This window comes from Somniosus microcephalus, chromosome 8, assembly GCF_052327205.1.
Source record: "Somniosus microcephalus isolate GS21.2 chromosome 8, FLI_Smic_1.0, whole genome shotgun sequence".
NCBI classification, from domain to species: Eukaryota; Metazoa; Chordata; class Chondrichthyes; order Squaliformes; family Somniosidae; genus Somniosus; species Somniosus microcephalus.
Genome location: NC_140994.1, coordinates 148,625,987 through 148,649,656, shown reverse-complemented (window position 1 = coordinate 148,649,656; position 23,670 = coordinate 148,625,987). Strand labels below are relative to the sequence as shown.

The 23,670-nt window shown below is 45.9% G+C and overlaps 1 protein-coding gene across 1 annotated transcript in view; it reads right to left on the bottom strand.

Moving 5' to 3' along the window:
- LOC147113862 (protein phosphatase 3 catalytic subunit alpha-like) overlaps positions 1 to 23,670 on the bottom strand; it is a 663,284-nt gene that overhangs the window by 218,645 nt on the left and 420,969 nt on the right. Inside the window, exons 5-6 of the mRNA XM_085995237.1 lie at positions 19,322 to 19,446; positions 10,523 to 10,634 (exon numbers count right to left, since the gene is read on the bottom strand). Coding sequence (XP_085851363.1) covers positions 10,523 to 10,634; positions 19,322 to 19,446 — 237 coding nt within the window. The remainder of the gene's footprint in view (positions 1 to 10,522; positions 10,635 to 19,321; positions 19,447 to 23,670) is intronic.

The window sequence follows — 23,670 nt, the reverse complement described above, 5'->3', positions numbered from 1 at the left end:
AGAGAGGGAAGGAGAGAGAGAGGGAAGGAGAGAGAGAGAGAGAGAGAGAGGGAAGGAGAGAGAGAGAGAGGGAAGGAGAGAGAGAGGGAAGGAGAGAGAGAGAAGGAGAGAGAGACTACAGGGATTACAGCAACAACTAGACCTACTCGACAAATACTGCCAAAATTGGGCTCTAACAGTAAATCTAAAGAAAACCAACATCATGATTTTTCAAAAAAGGCCCAGATGTCAGGAAAACAAATACCAGTTTACCCTCAGTGATACCACTATAGGACACACTATGAGCTACACCTACCTTGGTCTAACTATTGGAGCTTCAGCATAGCAGTGAATGCACTAAAAGAAAAAGCCCGAAGAGCCCGATATGCAATAAAAAGAAAATTCTACAACATCCAAATCCCAATCAAAATCTGGCTCAAAATATTTGACAGCATAATCCTGCCCATTGCACTGTACGGTAGTGAAGTATGGGGCCCGCTAAATCACCAAAGCTACACTAAATGGGAAAAACACACAATAGAAGCCCTACATGCAGAATTCTGCCGAAGCATCCTTCGCACCCAAAGAAAAACGCCAACAAATGCATGCAGAGCCGAACTAGGCAGATACCCACTGATAATAAACATCCAAAAACGAGCACTAAACTTCCTAAATCACCTCAAATCTAGCTCCCCAGACACCCTTCATTTCAAAGCCTTTCAGACCCAAGAGCTAAACCCAGAAAAGAGTCCCCTGAGTCAGCTGCTACTGAAACTAAGTACTCAGCCGGACCCTGACCAGCCCCAGACCAACACAGCCGTCCAAACACCAATCCGAGTGAACCAAATCATTAAACAATGCAAAGAAACCTACCTGGAACATTGGAACAAAATAACCGAAAGCCAAAGCAGATTAGAATGTTACCGGGCCCTAAAAAGAGAATATAAACTGGCAGACTACCTCACGACCATCAGAGACACAAAACAGAGACAGACCCTCACCAGGTACAGACTAAGCGACCACCAGCTGGAAATTGAAAAAGGCAGATACAAGAAATCCTGGCAGCCTAGAGAGAATAGAATATGCGATCAATGTCTGGCCGGCGAGGTTGAAACAGAAATGCATTTCCTCCTAAAATGCGAAAAATTCAACACATCAAGAAACATATTATTCAACAAGCTAAGCCAAACAACCCCAGATTTCAAGGAATTGGATGACCTGTCAAAATTGAGATTAGTCCTAGGAGAAGGAGACAGACCATACCTTGGGGCCAAATATGTAACAACATGTCACAACCTGAGGACTGTTTAAAATTAAGACTGTTTAAAATTAATATTGAATGTACCAAATGAAATACAAAGACTGTTTAAAATTAATATTGTTTAAAAGTAATATTGTATGTACCCAACAAATGTCAAATCGATTGACACCTACAGAATGTTGGAAAACTGTACCTTTTTGCTATGTAAGCTTTGGCAATATGGTTCTCTGTAAACTTTCATGCCAATAAAGCATTTGAATTGGAATTGGACTGGGGGGGAGAGAGAGAGAGAGAGAGAGAGACTGGGGGAGAGAGAGAGAGAGAGAGACTGGGGGAGAAGAGAAAGAGAGAGAGATTGGGGGAAGAGAGAGAGACTGGGAGTGTGTGAGAGAGAGAGAGAGACTGAAAGTGTGAGAGAGAGACGGAGTGTGAGAGAGAGAGAGAGACTGGGAGTGTGAGAGAGAGAGATTGGGAGTGAGAGAGAGAGAGAGAGAGAGAGATTGGGAGTGAGAGAGAGAGAGAGAGAGAGAGACTGGGAATGTGAGAGAGAGAGAGAGACTGGGAGTGTGAGAGAGAGAGAGACTGGGAGTGTGTGAGAGAGAGAGAGACTGGGAGTGTGTGAGAGAGAGAGAGAGTGACTGGGACTGGGAGTGAGAGAGAGAGAGAGAGACTGGGAGTGAGAGAGAGAGAGACTGGGAGGGTGAGAGAGAGAGAGAAACTGGGAGTGTGAGAGAGAGAGAGAGACTGGGAGTGTGAGAGAGAGAGAGAGAGAGACTGGGAGTGAGAGAGAGACTGGGAGTGTGTGAGAGAGAGAGAGAGAGAGAGAGAGAGAGTGGGAGTGAGAGACAGAGAGAGAGACTGGGAGGGTGAGCGAGAGAGAGAGACTGCTATCATTACGAAGCCTTGAAATGCCAAGAGAGGACCATAAAGAAGAACACCCTCAGTCAACTAGTCCTGGGACTCAGTGAAGCAACCACTAACACTACTAACAATAACCAGCCCCAGGACAGTGACATCGTAGCACAGAGAATTCGACCCAACACAATTGTCACTAAGCAAAAGGAAAAATACCTCTCATATTGGGCAGAAACAACAAAAACCCAAAGCAAACTCAATTGCTACTTGGCCCTAAACAGACAATACAACATGGCTGAGTACCTGACCATGGTAAAGGATAACAAACTGAGAAAAACCTTGACAAGGTACAGACTTAGTGAACATAGCCTGGCGATCGAAAAAGGCAGACACAGGCAGACCAGGCTGCCAAGAGAGGACAGGATATGCTCTCACTGCAGTCAGGGAGTGGTGGAGACAGAGATGCACTTCCTCACAGCCTGTGGAAAATATCAGGGCATCAGGGAGAATTTCTACCAAAAATTCTCACAAATATGCCCTGAATTCAGAAATTTGAATGACGACCAAAAACTCCCATATCGACTAGGGGAAGAGAGAAACTGTGTAACACTAGCGGCACACTATGTTACAGCTTGCCATAAACAGAGGGACAACCAGTAAACCTAAGAAAAGAGTATATATAAATTATGCGAATGTATATTTATACACTCAGGGATATATCTGTTTATACACTGTATGAATAGATCTGCGTTTATGTGTTCAACCATAAATGTATTTTGATGCTTTGGCAACATAAGATGTACCTTATCATGCCAATAAAGCGATTTGAATTGAATTGAATTGAATTGAGAGAGAGACTGGGAGTGTGAGAGAGAGAGAGAGAGACTGACTGGGAGTGAGAGAGAGAGAGAGGCTGGGAGTAAGAGAGTGAGAGACTGGGAGTGTGAGAGAGAGAGACTGGGAGTGTGAGAGAGAGAGAGAGAGAGTGGGAGTGTGTGAGAGAGAGAGTGGGAGTGCATGTGAGAGAGAGAGAGAGACTGGGAGTGAGAGAGAGAGATACAGACTGGGAGTATGTGTGAGAGAGAGAGAGACTGGGAGTGTGTGAGAGAGAGAGAGAGTGGGAGTGTGTGAGAGAGAGAGAGAGACTGGGAGTGTGAGAGAGAGAGGGAGACTGGGAGTGTGAGAGAGAGAGAGAGAGTGGGAGTGTGTGGGAGAGAGAGAGAGAGAGAGACTGGGACTGGGAGTGAGAGAGAGAGAGACTGGGAGGGAGTGAGAGAGAGAGAGACTGGGAGGGTGAGAGAGAGAGAGAGAGAGACTGGGAGTGTGAGAGAGAGAGAGACTGGGAGTGTGAGAGAGAGAGAGACTGGGAGTGAGAGAGAGAGAGACTGGGAGTGTGTGAGAGAGAGAGAGACTGGGAGTGAGAGAGAGAGAGAGACTGGGAGGGTGAGAGAGAGAGAGACTGGGAGTGTGAGAGAGAGAGAGAGAGAGAGGCTGACTGGGAGTGAGAGAGAGAGAGAGAGAGAGAGACTGGGAGTGAGAGAGTGAGAGACTGGGAGTGTGTGAGAGAGAGAGAGAGAGAGAGAGAGACTGGGAGTGAGAGAGAGAGAGAGAGAGAGACTGGGAGTGAGAGAGTGAGAGACTGGGAGTGTGTGAGAGAGAGAGAGACTGGGAGTGAGAGAGAGAGAGAGAGAGACTGGGAGTGTGTGAGAGAGAGATGGGGAGTGTGTGTGAGAGAGAGACTGGGAGTGTGTGAGAGAGAGAGAGAGAGACTGGGAGTGTGTGAGAGAGAGAGAGAGAGACTGGGAGTGTGTGAGAGAGAGCGAGACTGGGAGTGTGAGAGAGAGAGAGTGGGAGTGTGTGAGAGAGAGAGAGAGAGACTGGGAGTGTGAGAGAGAGAGACTGGGAGTGTGAGAGAGAGAGAGACTGGGAGTGTGAGAGAGAGAGACTGGGAGTGTGAGAGAGAGAGAGAGAGAGAGTGGGAGTGTGTGAGAGAGAGAGAGAGACTGGGAGTGTGAGAGAGAGAGACTGGGAGTGTGAGAGAGAGAGAGAGAGAGAGAGTGGGAGTGTGTGAGAGAGAGAGAGACTGCGAGTGAGAGAGAGAGAGACTGGGAGTGTGTGAGAGAGAGAGAGAGACTGGGAGTGTGTGAGAGAGAGAGAGAGAGAGTGGGAGTGTGTGAGAGAGAGAGAGAGACTGGGAGTGTGAGAGAGAGAGACTGGGAGTGTGAGAGAGTGAGTGGGAGTGTGTGAGAGAGAGAGAGTGTGAGTGTGTGTGTGAGAGAGAGAGAGAGAGAGACTGGGAGTGTGTGAGAGAGAGAGAGAGAGACTGGGAGTGTGTGTGAGAGAGAGAGAGAGAGAGACTGGGAGTGTGTGTGAGAGAGAGAGAGACTGGGAGTGTGTGAGAGAGAGAGAGATTGGGAGTGTGAGAGAGAGAGAGAGATTGGGAGTGTGAGAGAGAGAGAGAGACTGGGAGTGTGTGAGAGAGAGAGAGATTGGGAGTGTGAGAGAGACTGGGCCGCCGCGGCCGCTCATCTGGTAGCTTTGGGTCGGGCTCTGGGGCGGGGCTGTTGAGGCCGCGGGGAAGTTTTGTGCGCGGCGGCTCCCGGCACGGACCGCCGCGGCCGGTCACCTGGTGGCTTTGGGTCCGGCTCTCGGGCGGCGCGGTTGATGCCGCGGGGAGCCCTGGGACTGGGCCGAAGGGGTGAAAGCCCGAGTGAGTCCCCGGGCCACAGCCGCAAACTGAGCCGAGCCCTGATGCCTTTGGCCGAGGCGAAGACGGTGACCTGGTCGCGGAAATGAACGGCCTTCAGCAGGTTCCGGGCATTGTCTAAACTGGCGACGAAAACAAATCGATCGGCATCCGCCTCGGGCCCAGGGGGCAGCGGCATCGCCCCGGGAATCCGCTCAACTCAAGGCCCAGGCTTCCCGGGCTGCTAGGCCGCACCCAGCGCCGGCACAGCCGCTCGAAACGGCCGTCAAAGTAGGCGAGCCTCCGGGCGAAGGGCAGGGGATCACTTCATTTCAAACTGTTCCTAAATACAATTTAAAACTGAAATAAATTGTTCTTTTCCTTAGTTCCCTAACACACAGAAAGTGGCAAAAATAAATAAAGTTAGGAATCAAGATGGTGGCCACTCACCTCCGGTCAGAAGGATTAGGCCCGCCCACACACGCAATGTGACGCACCGATTGGTCAACCATCAGGTCATTGAACTGTAGGATTGGTCAATCATCACACGTCACTCAACTGTAGGATGGCCCGCCAGCACACGCAATAAACCCGCCCCCGTGACGCAGCGATTGGTTGACCGTCAGGTCGCTCAACTGTATGATTGGACAACCTTCACGTCACTCAATGCTAATGAGGGGATAATGAGCGGAATTTTGAATTGTTTTTTGGATACCGTCGGCACAATTTTTGTCTCACCGAAAAGTAAATACGCTTATGACAGTTCCGGAATCGTAAGCTTTCTTTCGATGTAACACGCGTGTAGGTACGCTCTATAACTTTTGAGTGTAATTGAGTGTAATTGAACCAATTGCACTCTATTGCAGTGAGGTCTGGGGACCACTAACACAACAAGATTTTGCAAAATGGGACAAACACCCAATTGAGATCCTACATGCGGAATTCTGTAAAAGTATCCTCCGGACTCAAAGGAAAACAGTAAACAACGCATGCAGGGCGGAACTAGGCCAATACCCATTAATAATCACTATCCAAAAAAGAGCCACCAAATTTTGGAATCACCTACAAATGAGCAACCCCCAATGCTATCACTACGACGCCCTGAAATGCCAAGAGCTGACCATAAAGAAGAATACCCTCAGTCAACTAGTCCTGAGACTCAATAAAGTAACTAATAACAATACTAACAATAACCAGTCCCAGGACAGTGACAGGGTAACACAAAGAATTTGACCCAACACAATCGTCGCTAAGCAAAAGGAAAAATATCTGTCATATTGGGCAGAAACAACAAAAACCCAAAGCAAACTCAATTGCTACTTGGCCCTAAACAGACAATACAACATAGATGATTACCTGACCATGGTAAAGGATAACAAACTGAGAAGAACCTTGACAAGGTACAGACTTAGCGAACATAGCCTAGCAATCGAAAAAGGCAGACACAGGCAGACCAGGCTGCCAAGAGAAGACAGGATATGCTCTCACTGCAGTCAGGGAGTAGTTGAGACAGAGATGCACTTCCTCACAGCCTGTGGAAAATATCAGGGCATCAGAGAGAATTTCTACCAAAAATTCTCACAAATATGCCCTGAATTCAGAAATCTGACTGACAACCAAAAACTCCCATTCCTACTGGGGGAGGAGAGAAGCTGTGTAACACTGGCGGCACACTATGTTACAGCTTGCCATGAACAGAGGGACAACCAGTAAACTAAGACAAGAGTATATATAAACAAGGCGAATGTATATTTATAAACTCAGGGATATACCTGTTTATACACTGTATGAATGGAACCGCGTTTATGTGTTCAACCATAAATGTATTTTGATGCTTTGGCAACATAAGATGTACCTTATCATGCCAATAAAGCGATTTGTATTGTATTGTATTGTATAGAGTACGGACAGACAGACAGACAGACAGAAGAGCAATTTTATATATATATAGATAGATAAAAATTAGCTGGAGTGCCCGGCGGTGCCGAGGGTTTTTTGAGGGCATGTTGTTATGAAAAAAGTAGAAATAATTTTTATATATATAAATGAGTTTGTCTGTCTGTCTGTGTGGGAAGGAGAGAGAGAGAGAGGGAGAGAGAGGGAAAGAGAGAGAGAGAGAGAGAGACTGGGGGGGAGAGAGAGAGAGACTGGGGGGGAGAGAGAGACTGGGGGGAAGAGAGAGAGAGAGAGACTGGGGGGGGAGAGAGAGACTGGCAGGGAGAGAGAGAGAGACTGGGGGGAGAGAGAGAGAGAGACTGGGGGAGAGAGAGAGAGAGAGAGAGACTGGGGGGAAGAGAGAGAGAGAGACTGGGGGAGAGAGAGAGACTGGGGGAGAGAGAGAGAGAGACTGGGGAGAGAGAGAGAGAGAGAGAGAGACTGGGGGGAGAGAGAGAGACGGGGGGGAGAGAGAGAGAGAGAGAGAGAGCGACTGGGGGAAGAGAGAGAGAGAGGAGACTGGGGGGGAGAGAGAGAGAGAGAGAGAGACTGGGGGGAAGAGAGAGAGAGAGACTGGGGGGAAGAGAGAGAGATGGTGGAGTGAGAGAGAGAGAGACTGGGGGGGAGAGAGAGAGAGACTGGGGGGGAGAGAGAGAGACTGGGGGGAGATGAGAGAGACGGGGGGGAAGAGAGAGAGACTGCCGGATTTAGTTCGGGATTAGCTTGGAGAGGGGGGGAAGGAGCGCCTCAGGCCTGGCCCGATGGACCCCTGCGAAGGAAGGAAGGAAGGAAGAAGGCGAGCTCTCCCTCCCTCTCCCACCCCCTCACTCTTTCCCTCCCTCACCCTCTCTCTCTCCCTGCCCCTGTCTCTCCCCTCTCCCCCGCTCTCTCTCCCTCCATCTCTCTCCCTCCCTCCCCTCTCCCTCTCTCTCCCTCTCCCTGCCTCTCTCCCTCCCTCCCCTCTCCCTCCCTAGCGCCTCAGGCCCGGACACTGAGCCGAGCCCCGGGACCGGGCCGAGGGGGGGAAAGGCCGAGTCCCCGGCCCGCGGCCGCAAACGGAGCCGAGCCCCGGGACCGGGGCGAGGGGGGAAAGGCCGAGTCCCCGGCCCGCGGCCACAAACGGAGCTGAGCCCCGGGACCGGGCCGAGGGGGGGAAAGGCCGAGGCCCCGGCCCGCGGGCGCAAACGGAGCCGAGCCCCGGGACCGGGCCGAGGGGGGGAAAGGCCAAGGCCCCGGCCCGCGGGCGCAAACGGAGCCGAGCCCCGGGACCGGGCCGAGGGGGGGAAAGCCCGAGTCCCCGGCCACAAATGGAGCCGAGGACCGGGCCGAGGTGGGGGAAAGCCCGAGTCCCCGGCTGAGGCCTCCAGCTCCACAAGGTGGGGAGACCTTCCCTGGAAGACAACTGAGTTCCTTCATACTTGAAATGGATTACTTCATTTCTAACTGTTCCTAAATACTATTTAAAACTGAATTAATTTGTTCTTTTCCTTAGTTCCCTGTATTAAAGTTCAGGTTTTTAAGCACCCCATAGCTAAGAAGACAACTGCACTACATGATCTGGCATTAAGCCATATAGAACAGGAAGGTGGCAGCTGTTAAAATGTGAATAAAAGTAAAAGCTGAGGTAAAGGTGGCCGAATTAACGGCAGTTTGAAAGATTAGGCCCCGCCCACACACGCCATGAAACGCCCCCCATGATGCAGCACGCTCCCCCCATAGGATTGGTCAACCTTCACGTCACTCAATGCTAGTGAGCGGATTTCCCCCGTATGATTGGCCAACCGCTAATGAGCAGAATTTTGAAAGTTTTTTGTCTACTGCCCGAACAATTTTTTCTGACCAAAAAGTAAATACGCCTCGGACACCCTCCTAATCATAACCTTTCTTTTGATATAACATATGTGTAGGTGCGCTCTATAACTTTTGAGTGATGCCCGGACGGACAAACAGACAGACACCACTATCCTTTTATTATATAAGCAGGGGAGCCCCGCATTGCGAGGGCTTTTTTTGGGGCTGGTCGATGTGTGGGCCGGGAGCCTAGGACTGGATTTGGGTCATCAGCAGTTTCCAGGGCTTTGTTGGGCCTGGTGGATGTGTGGGCCGGAAGCCTGGGACTGGATTTGGGCTGTTGGCAGTTGGAGAAGCCTAGGCCCGTTTTGCACTGTTTTTTAAGCTAAACATTTCTAGCTTTTAATACCTTCAAAGATGAAAGTTAAAGTACTTATAAAACATTTTTGGTAACTCTTTTTGAAAAAAAATAAGATACTAACCTCGATGAGCATATTTTTAGGTTGAGGCAATGGGGTTTTTAGCTTGAGGCAATGACTGCCAGATCCCTGAGATGAAAACGATTAGTCCCGCCCACACATACACCGATTGGTCAACCATCAGGTGACTGAACTGTAGGATTGGTCAATCATGATGGCACAGGATTGGTCGACCTTGAAGTCAGTCAATGCTAATGAGTGGATAATGAGTGGAATTTTGAAGGTTTTTTGTATAATGTGCGAACAATTTTTGTCCGACCGAAAAGTAAATACGCTTGTGACCGTTCTGGAATTGTAAGCTTTCTTTGGATGTAACGCACGTGTAGGTACGCTCTATAACTTTAGAGTGTATAGCCGGACAGACAGACAGACAGACAGATGGAAGGACAGACAGACAGATCGACCGCTATATGAAGATATGTAGATATTTCTACTTTTTTCATAACAATATGCCCTCAAAAAACCCTCAGCACCGCCGGGCACTCCAGCTAGTGTGGAATAAAACACTGATGGTAGTCTTAATTTAAAAAAAAACTGTCAAAATGACCATGGATTTTATATATTATTGTAACACTGAAGAAGCAAATCTGAATTTTATATATTTCAACTTCAATATGTGTTTGACTTAACAAATTAGGAAATCAACAAAAGTAAAATAGTTTAATGTCTGAAAGGCTAGATCTATTCCAAAAGACATTTTTCACTTCAACAAAAGAATTTGATTAATCAGAGAATATTCATTGTTATGGTTGGTGGAGTCTTGTGCGATGGGGAGGAAAGTTACTGTGAATCAAACCAGTGAGAGAGGTAATAGAAGCTCATCCAGTGAATTCGGGAGAGCATATCTTTTACTTCTAGATTTCTGAATATACAGGCAACCCCATATGTGAACAAGATACAATGAAGTGGCAAAAATAATTGTATTGGAACAAAGCAATCAAGTCAGGTTATAAATATTTGACTAAAGAGTTTTTAATTATTTTGTTCTTTAATCAAGTAAATGGATCTACTTTGGTTACTAACATTTTGCCATGTCACTGTTTTGTAAATATGACTGTTCCCAAAAACTGGTCTCACATACAAAGATAAAAATATAATAAAATAGCAGTAAATTAATGACAAGAACCCTCTCCATTCATTATTAATATATGTTAAGATGACCATACTTATCATGTTATCTGCAAAGTAAATTACATACAGTTGGGAACGACAATCTATTACATAGAAATATCTCTACAGAATATTACCTTGTAACATTCCACTTGTGTGTCAGTTAGTTTGAAGGTCCCCATTTTAATTTTTATCTTAGATACAATACATATACCTGTAATTCTATATTTGAAATTGTGTGTTTAAGAATGTACCGTAAGAATTTAAAAGATTAAAAGAATGACTAGAACACTTTTAACACTTAATGTAAGTGAGGCCTGCTGGCCAGATTAACACAGTGGTAAACTTTGATGGCATAATTTGAATAGAATTTACAGTAAACAGATGTTTAGCTAGGAAAGCGTGTTGTGGTGTAAGGGTACTTACATTCTTGTTTGAAAGTGAAATATTCTGTCAAATGTCTACATTCGTGGTTTCCACGGAGTAAAAACAGTGTCTTTGGATACAGGATTTTCAATGACCACAGATACAAAACGCACTGCATAGAAATAAATAATTTAGGAAATAATTTTAACATGTAATAACAGCATGCAGAATATTTTTTTTAAATGCTCAAGTACCATGACAATATATAACCCACATAGCCAGTGTCAGTCAGCATGTCAGCTTTTCATACCCCGATTACTTAATGTACTCTATAATTTTTATAATTTTCACATTTTGTCACGTAATATCTGAAAAAGTTTCTTTGTCAAATGTCATGTTGCTACCAAGAATATATAACAAACATGTACTTGGTAATAAAGCATTAACATATTAAAACTACTTTTTGAATAAATTATATTTTTATGGTGTCATGTGTACTACAGTATAAAGATAAGGTAGACAAGTCACATATTTTAAGCAATTTTCAATGTAATAGAGAAACAGTTTATTACTACTAATCTGTGTCTGTCTCTCCACTGTGAATAATGCAGTCCTCTAAGCCAGTGTCTCTCCACAATGGTCAATGTCACAACAAAAGCATTTCTATTAGCATTCTGCCCTTTGATTGTTAAACTGGAACAGCGTGACAAGATTTAGATCATAATGTGAATGTAGGACATTTTAAAATATCTTTTTCAGGATTATATGATAGAAAGTATGTCTAAAACAGTTGTTGCAAATTATTACAATTCAACTTCAAAACCGTATAAAGTTAGCTTAAAATAGTAGCGAGTTTCTAGCTGGTGTAATGTAAAATAAAGGATGCATACAAATTATTTTCAGGCCCAAGAGCAATACTTAAAAAAAATGACTTCATGGAATGTAGGCATCACTGACAAGGCCGCATGTATTGTCCATTCCTAGTTGCCCTAAGGCGGCAGTGGTGAGTGTTCTCCTCAAACAGCTGCAGTCCTTTAGGCGATGGTACTCCGACAATGGTGTTAGATAGGGGATTGCAGGATATTGACCCAGCAACAATGAAGTAACAGCAACATATGTCCATAGGCACTTAGAAAATAATAATAGGATTGGGCAGAGTCAACGCGGATTTATGAAAGGGAAATCATGTTTGACAAATCTGTTAAGAGTATTTTGAGGTTGTAACTAGCAGAATAGATGAGGGGAAACCAGTGGATGTGATGCATTTGGATTTAAAGAAGGCATTCGATAAGGTGCCACACAAGAGGTTATTAAACAAAATTAGGGCTCATGGGATTGGTGGTAATATACTAGCATGGACTGTGTATTGGTTAATGGACAGAAAACAGAGAGCAGGAATAAACGGGTCATTTTCGCGTTGGCAGGCTGTAACTAGTCGGGTACCACAAGGATCAGTGCTTGGGCCTCAGCTATTCACAATCTACATCAATGATTTGGATGAGGGGATCAAATATAATATATCACTATCCCCTCTGACCTTCCCCTCTCTGACCCCGAACGATCAGTCCTCAGCAAAGGCCTGAGCTTCATCCCCTTACGCCCCCACCTCAATGAATTTCGAGCTCGGCACGATGTTGAGCTCTTTTTCCGCCGCCTTCATCTCCGTGCCCACTTCTCTGGCCAGGAGTCTTCTCCCCGCACGACTGACCCTTTCTCCCGCTTTCAGAATTCCCGTTCTACCTGGACCCCTCCCCCTGGCCTCTTACCCTCTCTAGCTCTTTTCATCGCTAACTGCTGCCGTGACATCGGCCGTCTTCATTTCTCTGCTCCCCTCACTCACTCCAACCTACCTCCCTCTGAACTTGCAGCACTCCATTCTCTTAGATCCAACCCTGGCATTGTCATTAAACCTGCTGACAAGGGTGGTGCTGTTGTTGTTTGGCGAACTGACATCTACCTAGCAGAAGCTGAACGGCAACTCTCCGACACCTCCTCCTACCTCCGCCTGGACCATGACCCCACTACCGAACATCAAACCACCGTTTCCAAGGCTGTCACTGACCTCATCTCCTCTGGAGATCTTCCCCCCGCGGCCACCAACCTCATAGTTCCCCAACCCCGCACAGCCCGCTTCTACCTCCTTCCCAAGATCCACAAACAGGACTGCCCTAGTCGACCCATCGTTTCAGCCTGTTCTTGCCCCACAGAACTTATCTCTTCCTATCTCAACTCTATCTTTTCTCCCCTTGTCCAGTCTCTTCCCACCTACATCCGCGACTCTTCGGACACCCTCCGCCACTTTAACAGTTTCCAGTTTCCTGGCCCCAACCGCTTCCTTTTCACCATGGACGTACAATCCCTCGACACCTCCATCCCCCACCAGGATGGCCTGAGGGTGCTCCGCTTCTTCCTTGAACAGAGGCCCGACCAGTCCCCATCCACCACTACCCTCCTCCGCCTGGCTGAACTTGTTCTCACATTGAACAACTTCTCCTTTAACTCCACTCATTTCCTCCAAATCAATGGTGTTGCTATGGGTACCTGCATGGGTCCTAGCTATGCCTGCCTTTTCGTGGGATATGTGGAACACTCTTTGTTCCAGTCCTACTCAGGTCCCCTCCCTCACCTCTTTTTCCAATACATTGATGACTGTATCGGTGCCGTTTCCTGCTCTCGCCCTGAGCTAGACAATTTAATTTCCACCCTTCCCTCACCTTCACATGGTCCATCTCTGACTCTTCCCTTCCCTTCCTCGACTTCTCCATCTCCATCTCTGGGGATAGGTTATTGACCAATATTCACTACAAGCCCACTGACTCCCACAGCTACCTGGACTACACTTCCTCCCACCCCACCTCCTGTAAGGACTCTATTCCATTCTCCCAGTTTCTCCGTCTCCGCCGCATCTGCTCCGACGATGCCACCTTCCACACCAGTGCTTCCAATATGTCTTCCTTTTTCCTCAACCGAGGATTCCCCTCTACCGTGGTTGAGGCGGCCCTCGACCGTGTCTGTTCTATCTCCCGCACTTCTGCCCTCAACCCTGCCCCTCTCTCCCGGAACCACGATAGGGTTCCCCTTGTCCTCATCTTTCACCCCACCAGCCTCCACATTCAATGGATCATCCTCCGCCATTTCTGTTACCTCCAAAGTAATCCCACCACCAAACGCATCTTCCCCTCCCCTCCCCTTTCAGCATTCCGTAGGGACCGCTCCCTCCGAGACTCCCTAGTCCACTCCTCTATCACCCCCAGCACCCCTTCCCCTTCTCCTGGCACCTTCCCGTGCAAGCGCAGAAGATGTAACACCTGCCCCTATACCTCCCCCCTTCCCACTGTCCAGGGCCCCAAACACCCCTTCCAGGTGAAACAGCGATTTACTTGTACTTCTTGCACTCTAGTATACTGTATTCGCTGCTCACGATGCGGTCTCCTCTACATTGGGGAGACCAGACGCAGATTGGGTGACCGCTTTGCGGAACACCTCCGTTCAGTCCGTAAGGGTGACCCCGAGCTTCCGGTCGCCTGTCATTTTAATTCACTGCTCCATTCCCACTCGGACCTCACCATCCTTGGCCTCTTGCATTGTTCCATGGAAGCTCAATGTAAACTCGAGGAACAGCACCTCATCTTCCGATTAGGCACTTTACAGCCTTCCGGACTCAATATCGAGTTCAACAATTTCAGATCATAACCTCGGCCCCTATTACATTTTTACTTATATTTTTTATCCACCCCTTTGTTTTGGTTTTTCCCTTCCCCCCCCTTTCCATTTTTTCTCTCTCCCACATGGCAGCTGTCTCTCATTCTGCCAGAACATTTCACACCTAATCTGAACCGTCTTTTGTCTCCACTAGTCCTATCACCATCTCGTCTCGTTTTGAATACCTCTTAATGTCTCGCCACTTCTTTTGTTCTCTCCCAGCCCTGCCTTTCGATCTATTTCATTTCCTTTCCAGTTTTGAAAAAGGGTTAGACCTGAAACGTCGACTCTAATTTCTCGCCACGGATGTTGCCTGGCCTGCTGAGTTTTTCCAGCATTTTCTGTTGTTATTTCGGATTTCCAGCATCTGCAGTATTTTGCTATCGTAATATATCCAAGTTTGCTGATGATACAAAGCTGGGTGGGTATGTAAATTGTGAGGAGGATGCAAGGAGGCTTCAAGGGGATATAGACAGGCTAAGCGAGTGGGCAAGAACATGGCAAATGGAATATAATGTGGAGAAACGTGAAGTTATCCACTTTGGTAGGAAAAAAAGAAAAGCAGAGTATTTTTTAAATATGAGAGATTGGGAAATGTTGGTGTTCAGAGGGACCTGGTTGCCCTTGTACACAAATCACTGAAAGTTAACATGCAGGTACAGCAAGCAATTAGGAAAGCAAATGGTATGTTGGCCTTTATTACAAGAGATTTGAGTATAAGAGTAAAGATGTCTTACTGCAATTATATAGGTTATTGGTGAGACCACACCTGGAGTATTGTGTACAGTTTTGGTCTCCTTACCTAAGGAAGGATATACTTGCCATAGAGGGAGTGCAACAAAGGTTCACCAGACTGGTTCCTGGGATGGGGGGATTGTCCTATGAGGAGAGATTGAGTGGACTAGACCTATATTCTCTAGAGTTTAGAAGAATGAGAGGTGGTCTCATTGAAACATACAAAATTCTTACAGGGCTTGAGAGGGTAGATGCAGGGAGGATGTTTCCCCTTGGCTGGGGAGTCTAGAACCAGGGGTCACAGTATCAGAATAAGGGGTTGGCCATTTAGGACTAAGGTGAGGAGAAATTTCTTTACCCAGAGGCTGGTGAATCTTTGGAATTCTCTAACCCAGAGGGCTGTGGAGGCTTAGTCATTGAGTATATTCAAGACAGAGATCAATAGATTTTTGAATATTAAGGGAATCAAGGGATATGGGGATAGTTCAAGAAAGTGGCGATGAGGTAGAATATCAGCCATGATCTTACTGAATGGCGGAGCAGGCTCGAAGGGCCAAATTGCCTACTCCTGCTCCTATTTCTTATGTTCTAAGTCAGGGTCCTGTGTAATTTGGAGAACTTAGAGATGATGGTGTTCCCATTGCTGCTCTTATCCTTCTTGGTGGTAGGGGTTGTAGGGAGAGATGCGCTATTCAAGTTACATTGGTTAGTTGATGCAGTATATCTTATAAGATCATGTATACTGCAGCCACAGTGTGTCAGTGGTGGAGAAGGAGAATATTAATTCCAGGGTCAGGGGCACTGATCAAGTGGACTGCTTTATCCTGGATTGTGTTATGTTTCTTGAATGTTGTTGCAGCTGCAGCCATCCAGGTGAGTATTGCATCACAATTCTGACTTGAGCCCTGTAGATGGTGGAGAGGTTTTAAAGGATCAGTGGGTGAGCTACTCAAAGCACAGAACCCAGCTTCTGTCCTGGCCTAATACCTATGTTGTTGATACGGCTGGTCCAGTTAAGCTTCTGGTCAGTGTTGAACCCCCGAGATGTTCTTTTGCACTCATGTGCTGAGATCCATTGTGGTTGAGGATGGGGATGTTCATGGAGCCTTTTCCTTCTTTTAGTTGTCCACCACCATTTTTGAGGTAGGACTATAGATCTTTGCTCTGAGTGGGACCACCTAGCTCTGTAAATTGCATGCTGTTTTTGCTACTTAGTATGTAGGTATCCTGTGCTCAAGCTTCACTAGGTTGGCACCTCATTCTGTGGTATGCCTAGTGTTGCTCATGGCAAACACCTCATTGAACTATGGTTGTTCTCCTGGTTTGATGGTGGTGGAGGAGTGAGAGATGTGCCGGGCCACACGAGTACAGATTGTGGTAGTATACAGCTCCGCTATTGCTGATGGTCCTCATGGACAGAGTCAGCAGCTCCAATTTTGAACTGCTGGATCTGTCTTTAAATGTCCCACATAGTACAACAGTAACTTCACACCACACGATAGAGGGCATCCTCATTGTGGAAACAAAACTTTATCTCCACAAGGACTATGCAGTCAAACCAGTGCTGTTGTGGACAGATCTGTCTGCAACAGATATGTTTGTGAGTCGGAGGTTAAGTAGGTTACTCTATTGTATTGGTTCATTTACTATCTAATGCAGACCCAGTATGGCAGCTATGTCCTTCAGGATTTGACCAGTGGTGGACCTATTAAGCCACTTGATGGTGAACATTGTAGGTCCCACCCAGTGCACATTCTGTGTCCTTGCTTTCCTCAGTGCTTCTGCCAAGTAGTTTTCCACACAGAGGAATATTAATTCATCAGTTGAGGAGAGGTAGTCGGTGGTGATCAGCAGGAGGTTTCCTTGACCTTGTTTAACATGAAGTCAAGAGACTTCATAAGATTCAAAGTTAAGGTTAAGAACTCCCGGGGCCAAGCCTAGCCAACTGGTGCGTCTACACTGTCCATGTGACAGGGCACACCTAGGGATGTGATTGTGTAGCGTGGGATGTCGGTTGATAGATATAATTCTGTTAGTATGACTGTGCCAGGTTGTTGTTTAATTGGTCTGTGAGACATCTTTACCAACTTGGGCACCATATGTTAGTGAGGAAGCTTTGCAGCTTCAACTGGGCTCAGATTGCTTAAGTCTTGTCAATCCAATTTTTTTCTTATTACGGAACTTCGTCGTGATTATTTAAAACTAAGTGGCTTGCCAGGTCACTTCAGGGGCCATTAAGAGTCAACCATATAGTGTGGGACTGCAGTCACATGTATTCTAAACCAGGTCGGGTGGCAGGCTTCATTCTCTGAAGGACACAAGTGAAGCATTTGAGTTTTTATGACAATCTGACAGCTTCAGGTGTCACTTTTACCGATGCCAGCTTTATATTTTTATGATATTCTGGCAGGTTTCTTCGCCATTTTTTCTGCTGCCATCCCACAAATTACTAGGTTTATTAAATGTAATTTCAAAACTTGCCATGGTGGATTAGAGCTCATAGGGGGGGATTTTAACAGGTGGGAATGGATATGGGTGGGGGGGTTAAATGGGCAAAAAACAGAAGCACGTCGGGAAGCCGGCTCCAACCCGCCAACTTCCGGGTTTTACTGAGGCAGGACAAAGGGCGAGCAGCTAATCCGCACCCAGGAGGCGGGTTGGCAAATTAAATATGCTAATGAGGCTGAAAGCCTCGGATTTATCCTGCTTTGCCAGTTTAACTGTGGCCGGACGGGTTTCCTCCTGGCTCCCCAAGCTCCCCTACCATCAGACCCCTCCCCCATACAAACACATCACACCCCAGGATTGGACCCCCTGGATCGGGGATCGGACCCACCCACCTGGATTAGCGATCAGAGCACCCCCAGGGTCAGGGATCAGATCCCCCAGGATCGGACCCCCCCGCCCCGGATCCGGGATCAAACCCCCCGCCCCCTGGCCATCCCCCCAGGATCAGGGATTCGGTTCCTCTCCCCGGAGTCAGGTATCGGACCCACCCCCCTCATACTGGGGTAGGGGATTGGACCCCCCCTTTGGATCGGACCTCCCCCTGGGGTCGGGGAAATCGGACCTACCTGGTCTTGTGGCCTCATCTGGAACGTTCACCGCCCAACTGGAATCCAAGCTTGTCAATCAGGCTGACTTCCGGGTGGGGAAGCTGTCCCGCGTACTACCGGACTCACCCGCTCCTAGTGCGTCATGAAGTAAAAGCTCCCCTCATGACCTCTTGGCTTATTCTTCCAGTATCATAACTACTATACTGATGTTGGGAGGATGTTTCCCCTGGCTGCGTAGTCGAGAACTAGGAGTCACAGTCTCAGAATAAGGGATCGGCCATTTAGGGCTGAGATGAGGAGAAATTTATTCACTCAAAGGGTTGTGAATCTTTGGAATTCTCTACTCCAGAGATCTGTGAATGCTCAGTCATTGAGTAAATACAAGACAGAGATCGATAATTTTTCGGATATTAAGGGAATCAAGAGATATGGGGGTAGTGCAGGACGGTGGAGTTGAGGCAGAAGATCAGCCATGATCTTACTGAATGGTGGAGCAAGCTCAAAGAACCTGCTCCTACTCCTGCTCCTATTTAGGTTATGTTCTAATGTGTCTCTAGAGGGGAGGAAATGTCCTATCCCGAACCATTAACATGATCTAGAAGCACCCCCAGCAAAGGCTGACCTCCTAGCATTGGAGAGCAGCAGCCAGAAAGACCCAAGGCAGAAAATACTTGATAGTGGATATGATAGAGGTGTTTAAAATTATGAAAAGTTTGGGCAAATTAAACCCAAGTAAGCTTCTCTGCCACGTACAGAATTTAAGCACAAGGGGTTATACTTATAAATTAAGGACAACAAAAGTAAATAGGAAATGCAGGAAGAACATTTTTCACTAAAAGTGTGGCAAGTATATGGAACAGATTACCATCATGGATGGTAGAACAATAATGGGTTTCAAGAAGTAAATAGACAGATTCTTGAGAACACATGAAATTCAGGATTATTAGGAATGCACCATGAGAATACTTTGGAAAGGTGGGCTAGTTTGACCATAGGTCTTCTACTGACTGAAGCTGTGACTGTGTTACCACGTAACTTTTATTTTGGTGCAAAAACACTAATACATCTTTGGGTTTAAACACATTAATAATAGCAAAGATAGGACAGAATGGTGTTGCTTCATCTAAAAATATAACTCACACAGATTAATGATCTGAAGATAAATTAGGCCATACTTTTTTGATATCAGTAAATGTACTTGAAACAATTTTAGAGCTATACATTTTACTATATGACATCAAATTCTATAAAGGGAACATATTCACTTTTGAAGTAGCTGTGTGTGTGTGTGTGTGTGTGTGTGTGTGTGTGTGTGTAACATAAATGCCACGCTATTCAATGCTTTCTATACACATAGAGTACTTGCCTCAATACTGAAGTAGCCCCTGTCCACATAGTCTCCCAGAAAGAGGTAGCGAGTAGTGGCTGGTGACCCACCTACTTCAAAGAGCTTCATCAGGTCAAAGAACTGACCATGAATGTCTCCACAAACTAGGAAACAAAATACAGGAATTTACTTAACTAGGTGGCTTTGTAACTTTTAATATTGTTTAGTTTATGACATTAACGGCTATTGTCCATATTCTACCATAAAACAAGTTAGAATGCATATTTATTTTTTATATATAATTCTGTGTGACGTTCTATATGCCTATAAAGTGCAAACAAAACCCAATTTCGCATTTTTTAAAACACTTTCCATGGACTACTTCAGATTTCAGGGCTTAATCGTAATTCACTTGACCCTAACTTGTACTGTACCTACAAGCACAATTAGTGAGGAGACCAGTTAATGTTTTAGCACAATGCATTTTCAAAAAGACCTCTTGAAGCTAATACTGTTTTAATCAGGATTCTGTGTCCTGGAATCACATCAACTAGAAAGTAAGAGTAACATAATATGCAGATACAACAAGCAATTAGGAAGACAAATGATACGTTAACCTTTATTGCAAGGGGGTTGGAGTATAAGAGTAAGGAAGTCTCACTGCAATTATATAGGGCTTTGGTGAGACAACACCTGGATTACTGTGTATGGTTTTGGTCCCCTTACCCAAGGAAGGATATACTTGCCTTAGAGGGGGTACAACAAAGGTTCACTAGATTGATTCCTGGGATGAGAGGATTGTCCTATGAGGAGAGATGAGTATAATGGGCTTATATTTTCTGGAGTTTAGAAGAATGAGAGGTGATCTTACTGAAATGTACAAAATTTGTAGATGGCTTGACAGGGCAGATGTTGAGAAGCTGTTTCTCCTGGCTGGAGAGTCTAGAACTAGGGGTCATAATCTCAGGATAAGGGGTTGGCCATGTAGAACTGAGATGAGGCAAAACTTCTTTATTCAGAGGGTTTGGAAATCTCTACCCCAGAGGACTGTGTATGCTCAGTAGTGGAGTATATTCAAGACTGAGATTGCTAGATTTTTGGGCACTAAGGGTATATGGGGATAGGGTGGGAAAGTGAAGTTGAGGTAGAAGATCAGCCATGATCTCACTGAATGGCGGCGAAGGCTCGAGGGGCCATATGGCCTACTCCTGCTCCTATTTCTTATGTTAACTCATCTGCTTTATGCTTCTGACCAGCCATTGAAGAGTGATCAATCTGGCAGCCATACAAGGAATGGATTAAAGCCTGCACTGTCAAAGTTAAAAAAAATGGGGATGCAAGACCCAAGTTTCAAGACTGCTAAAAACATGTACTTAAGTTTCATTTGCAGTTTGAATGCATAGTTTGACATGAAAAGAACACGCATGTACTATTTTCAGCACAAAATGGAACTTCTGCAACCCTGTGAAAATAAGTTATGAAATATCACAAGAGAATCTCTGTATCCTGTGTATATAAGTTATGTAATAGCACAAGAGTACAACATCACGTTTACTAATATCATCTGTAAACAATGCTGCAAGAAGTTAGCATATTCAGGAAATTACAAGTATTTCTTATTACTGAACTGTGAAACCTTAGAGAGTTTTCAAGGCTGCTATTTTTTGTACTGGATGGACTTGTTACTGATATGGTCAATTTCTTTACAGTAGCTTAAACTTGCCATGAGAAGAGAAATCGAAGCTCCACAGTCTGAACGCTCAAAGTATTCTTAAGGGAAAACCTCTCAACAAGACCCAATTAGAAAGGTTCAGTAAAGGGCATTGCAGAATCCCTATCTATTCCAAATTTGACCCTCATTATTTTAACTCAACTTTAGGATTATTTTCTAGGTTACAAGCAGAAAGGCAGGTCAGGCAGAATTTAAATTCTGGAGGAAAAAAAAATCCACCCCATTTTCCACCATATTGTCCATGATGATGAGGCTACGCTAGAAAACTTGGCAGACAGAGAATCAAGATATCAGATCAGCAGTTGGTTGTGCTTATTTCAATTTCCAACCATAACCAATGGATTCGGCTCGGCTGATTTATGGAAATTAACTATTTCACTTCACACAAGTACGAAAAGGAAGACAAGCTTTATATAGCACCTTATTCCTACATTACAACAGTGGCTACACTTCAAAAAGTACTTCACTGGCTGTAAAGCACTTTGGGACATCTGGTGGTCGTGAAAGGCACTATATAAATGCAAGTCTTTTTTTCTTCACCTTACCACCTATATACAGAGTCAGAAATGCCTTGAATCTTTGAACTGAGTGACTATTGTTATACAGTATAAGCAAAAAAGAGCAGAAAATGATGTTAAGACAAGACAAATGGTGTAAACCAAAATTATCTTTAATTATTCTCAAAGTCTGGGCATTTATTTCTAGAGACACTAAAATAAATTCCTACCACAAAGAGTTGTCAATGTGGTTAGCAAATGATTACTAATAAATTGGCTTCTCCTCATGCTCATGCACCATTGCCTCTGGAGTCCTGCAAGGACAACAGACAACAACTACAACAGACCCAGACATGACAGGAGAAATACCCCAGTGGTGGGGGAGCTTTGGGAACCATAGGTCCACAGTCACCTGTTCCTGCCAAGTATGCTACACTTATCACATGCCCATGTCTCAAATTACTCATATACTGTATCCCAAAATGTTAATTTCTGAAAGAAATCTATTTAATTTGCATCTGAATGCTGCTTCCACCAGCTCCCTAGGGAGCCTGCTCCAGAGATTGACCACCCACTCACTGAAATATTGGCACCGATTTTAATGGGAGGCAAGGAGGGTGCATTGACACATCTTATATATTTTATATTATATATATAAAGCGGTTGGTTTGTCTGTCCGTCTGTCTGTCCGTCTGTCTGTCTGTCCGCTATACACTCAAAAGTTATATCAAAAGAAAGCTGATGATCAGAGGAGTGTCATAGGCGTATTTACTTTTTGGTCAGACAAAAATTGTTCGGACAGTATACAAAAAAGGTTCAAAAATCCGCTCATTAGCGGTTCACCAATCCTACCGCTCATTAGCGTTGAGTGACGTGATGGTTGACCAATCGTACAGGGGATAGCGTTGACTGACGTGATGGTTGACCAATCCTACAGTTCAGTGACCTGATGGTTGACCTGCAGCCTCCCAAAACTTCACCGCCATTTTTTTCATCCGCACAGCGACAGCACCATCCAAACAAACCCCCACATTGCGGCTCCGGAAGCAGGAGGTGAGTTGGAGTCACTTGGGCCGGGCCTCACAACCGCTCGGTCCAAGACACAGAGCGGGCGGGGGAGCGTCAGCGGCCGGGCGTAAACCGTGCGACCCGCGGCACGGCGGCTGGCAGCACCGGGAGCTCAGCTGGGGTCTGTCTCGGCCCGAGAGCCCGGCCAGGCCTGAAGCGTTAGGCCCCGCATGGCCACCGCGGCCGGGCTCAATTTTCAAAGCCCTTCCCCGGGTGCCAAAAGAGGGGGAGTGAGGGAGAGGAGAGGGGGAGAGGGAGAGGAGAGGGGGAGAGGGAGAGAGAGAGAGAGAGGGGACAGACAGGGGCAGGGAGAGAGAGGGGCAGGGAGAGCGGGGTGGGAGAGAGAGAGGGGGCAGGGAGAGCGAGGGGGAGGGACAGAGAGAGGGTCAGGGAGGGAAAGAGTGACACAGAGCACGGGAGCGGCAGCGCCCAGCCGTAAACTGCGCGGCCCAAAAAAGCCCTGTCAACGCCGGGCCCCCCCAGCTAGTTATATATAATTTGTCTCCAGTATGTCAATGCGGGCAAGTCACACCCAAGCCGTTGTAATCTTCAACTACAGGTCCAGTTCTGCACAGTAAGATAATTTAAAAGAATAACTTACTTAAAAGGCCCATAATTCTTACTGCTAAAATAAAAGATGCACAGTTAAGTCATCTGAAGTAATCAGATGTTGTGACTTAGTTTTTTGATTTGTGTTTATAAGATTCACAGTGGGTGCAATTTAGAGAGGAATATTTTGCTGAACAGACTGCAAGTTATTTCAAATATTTAGACGAATATTTACTACAGGATAAATCTGAACTTTTAACCTTAATAACACGGATGCACATAAAGTAGTGACATTACATTTCACATCACCAGCACTGTACCAGATTAAAAAGATACAATATTGTCAAATAATGTCTGTAGCAGCCCACAGCTGTAATTGAACATTTCACCACACAAGCTAATTCATACTGCTGAAGATAGTTAGCTGTTATTTTTAGCAATGATGGTTTCATACATAGGTAGAGGAGCCAATATGCCATCTGTAAACCACAGGTCTACAGTCTTTGCTATTATTCACGCTGCTCATTCACTTACACTTATTA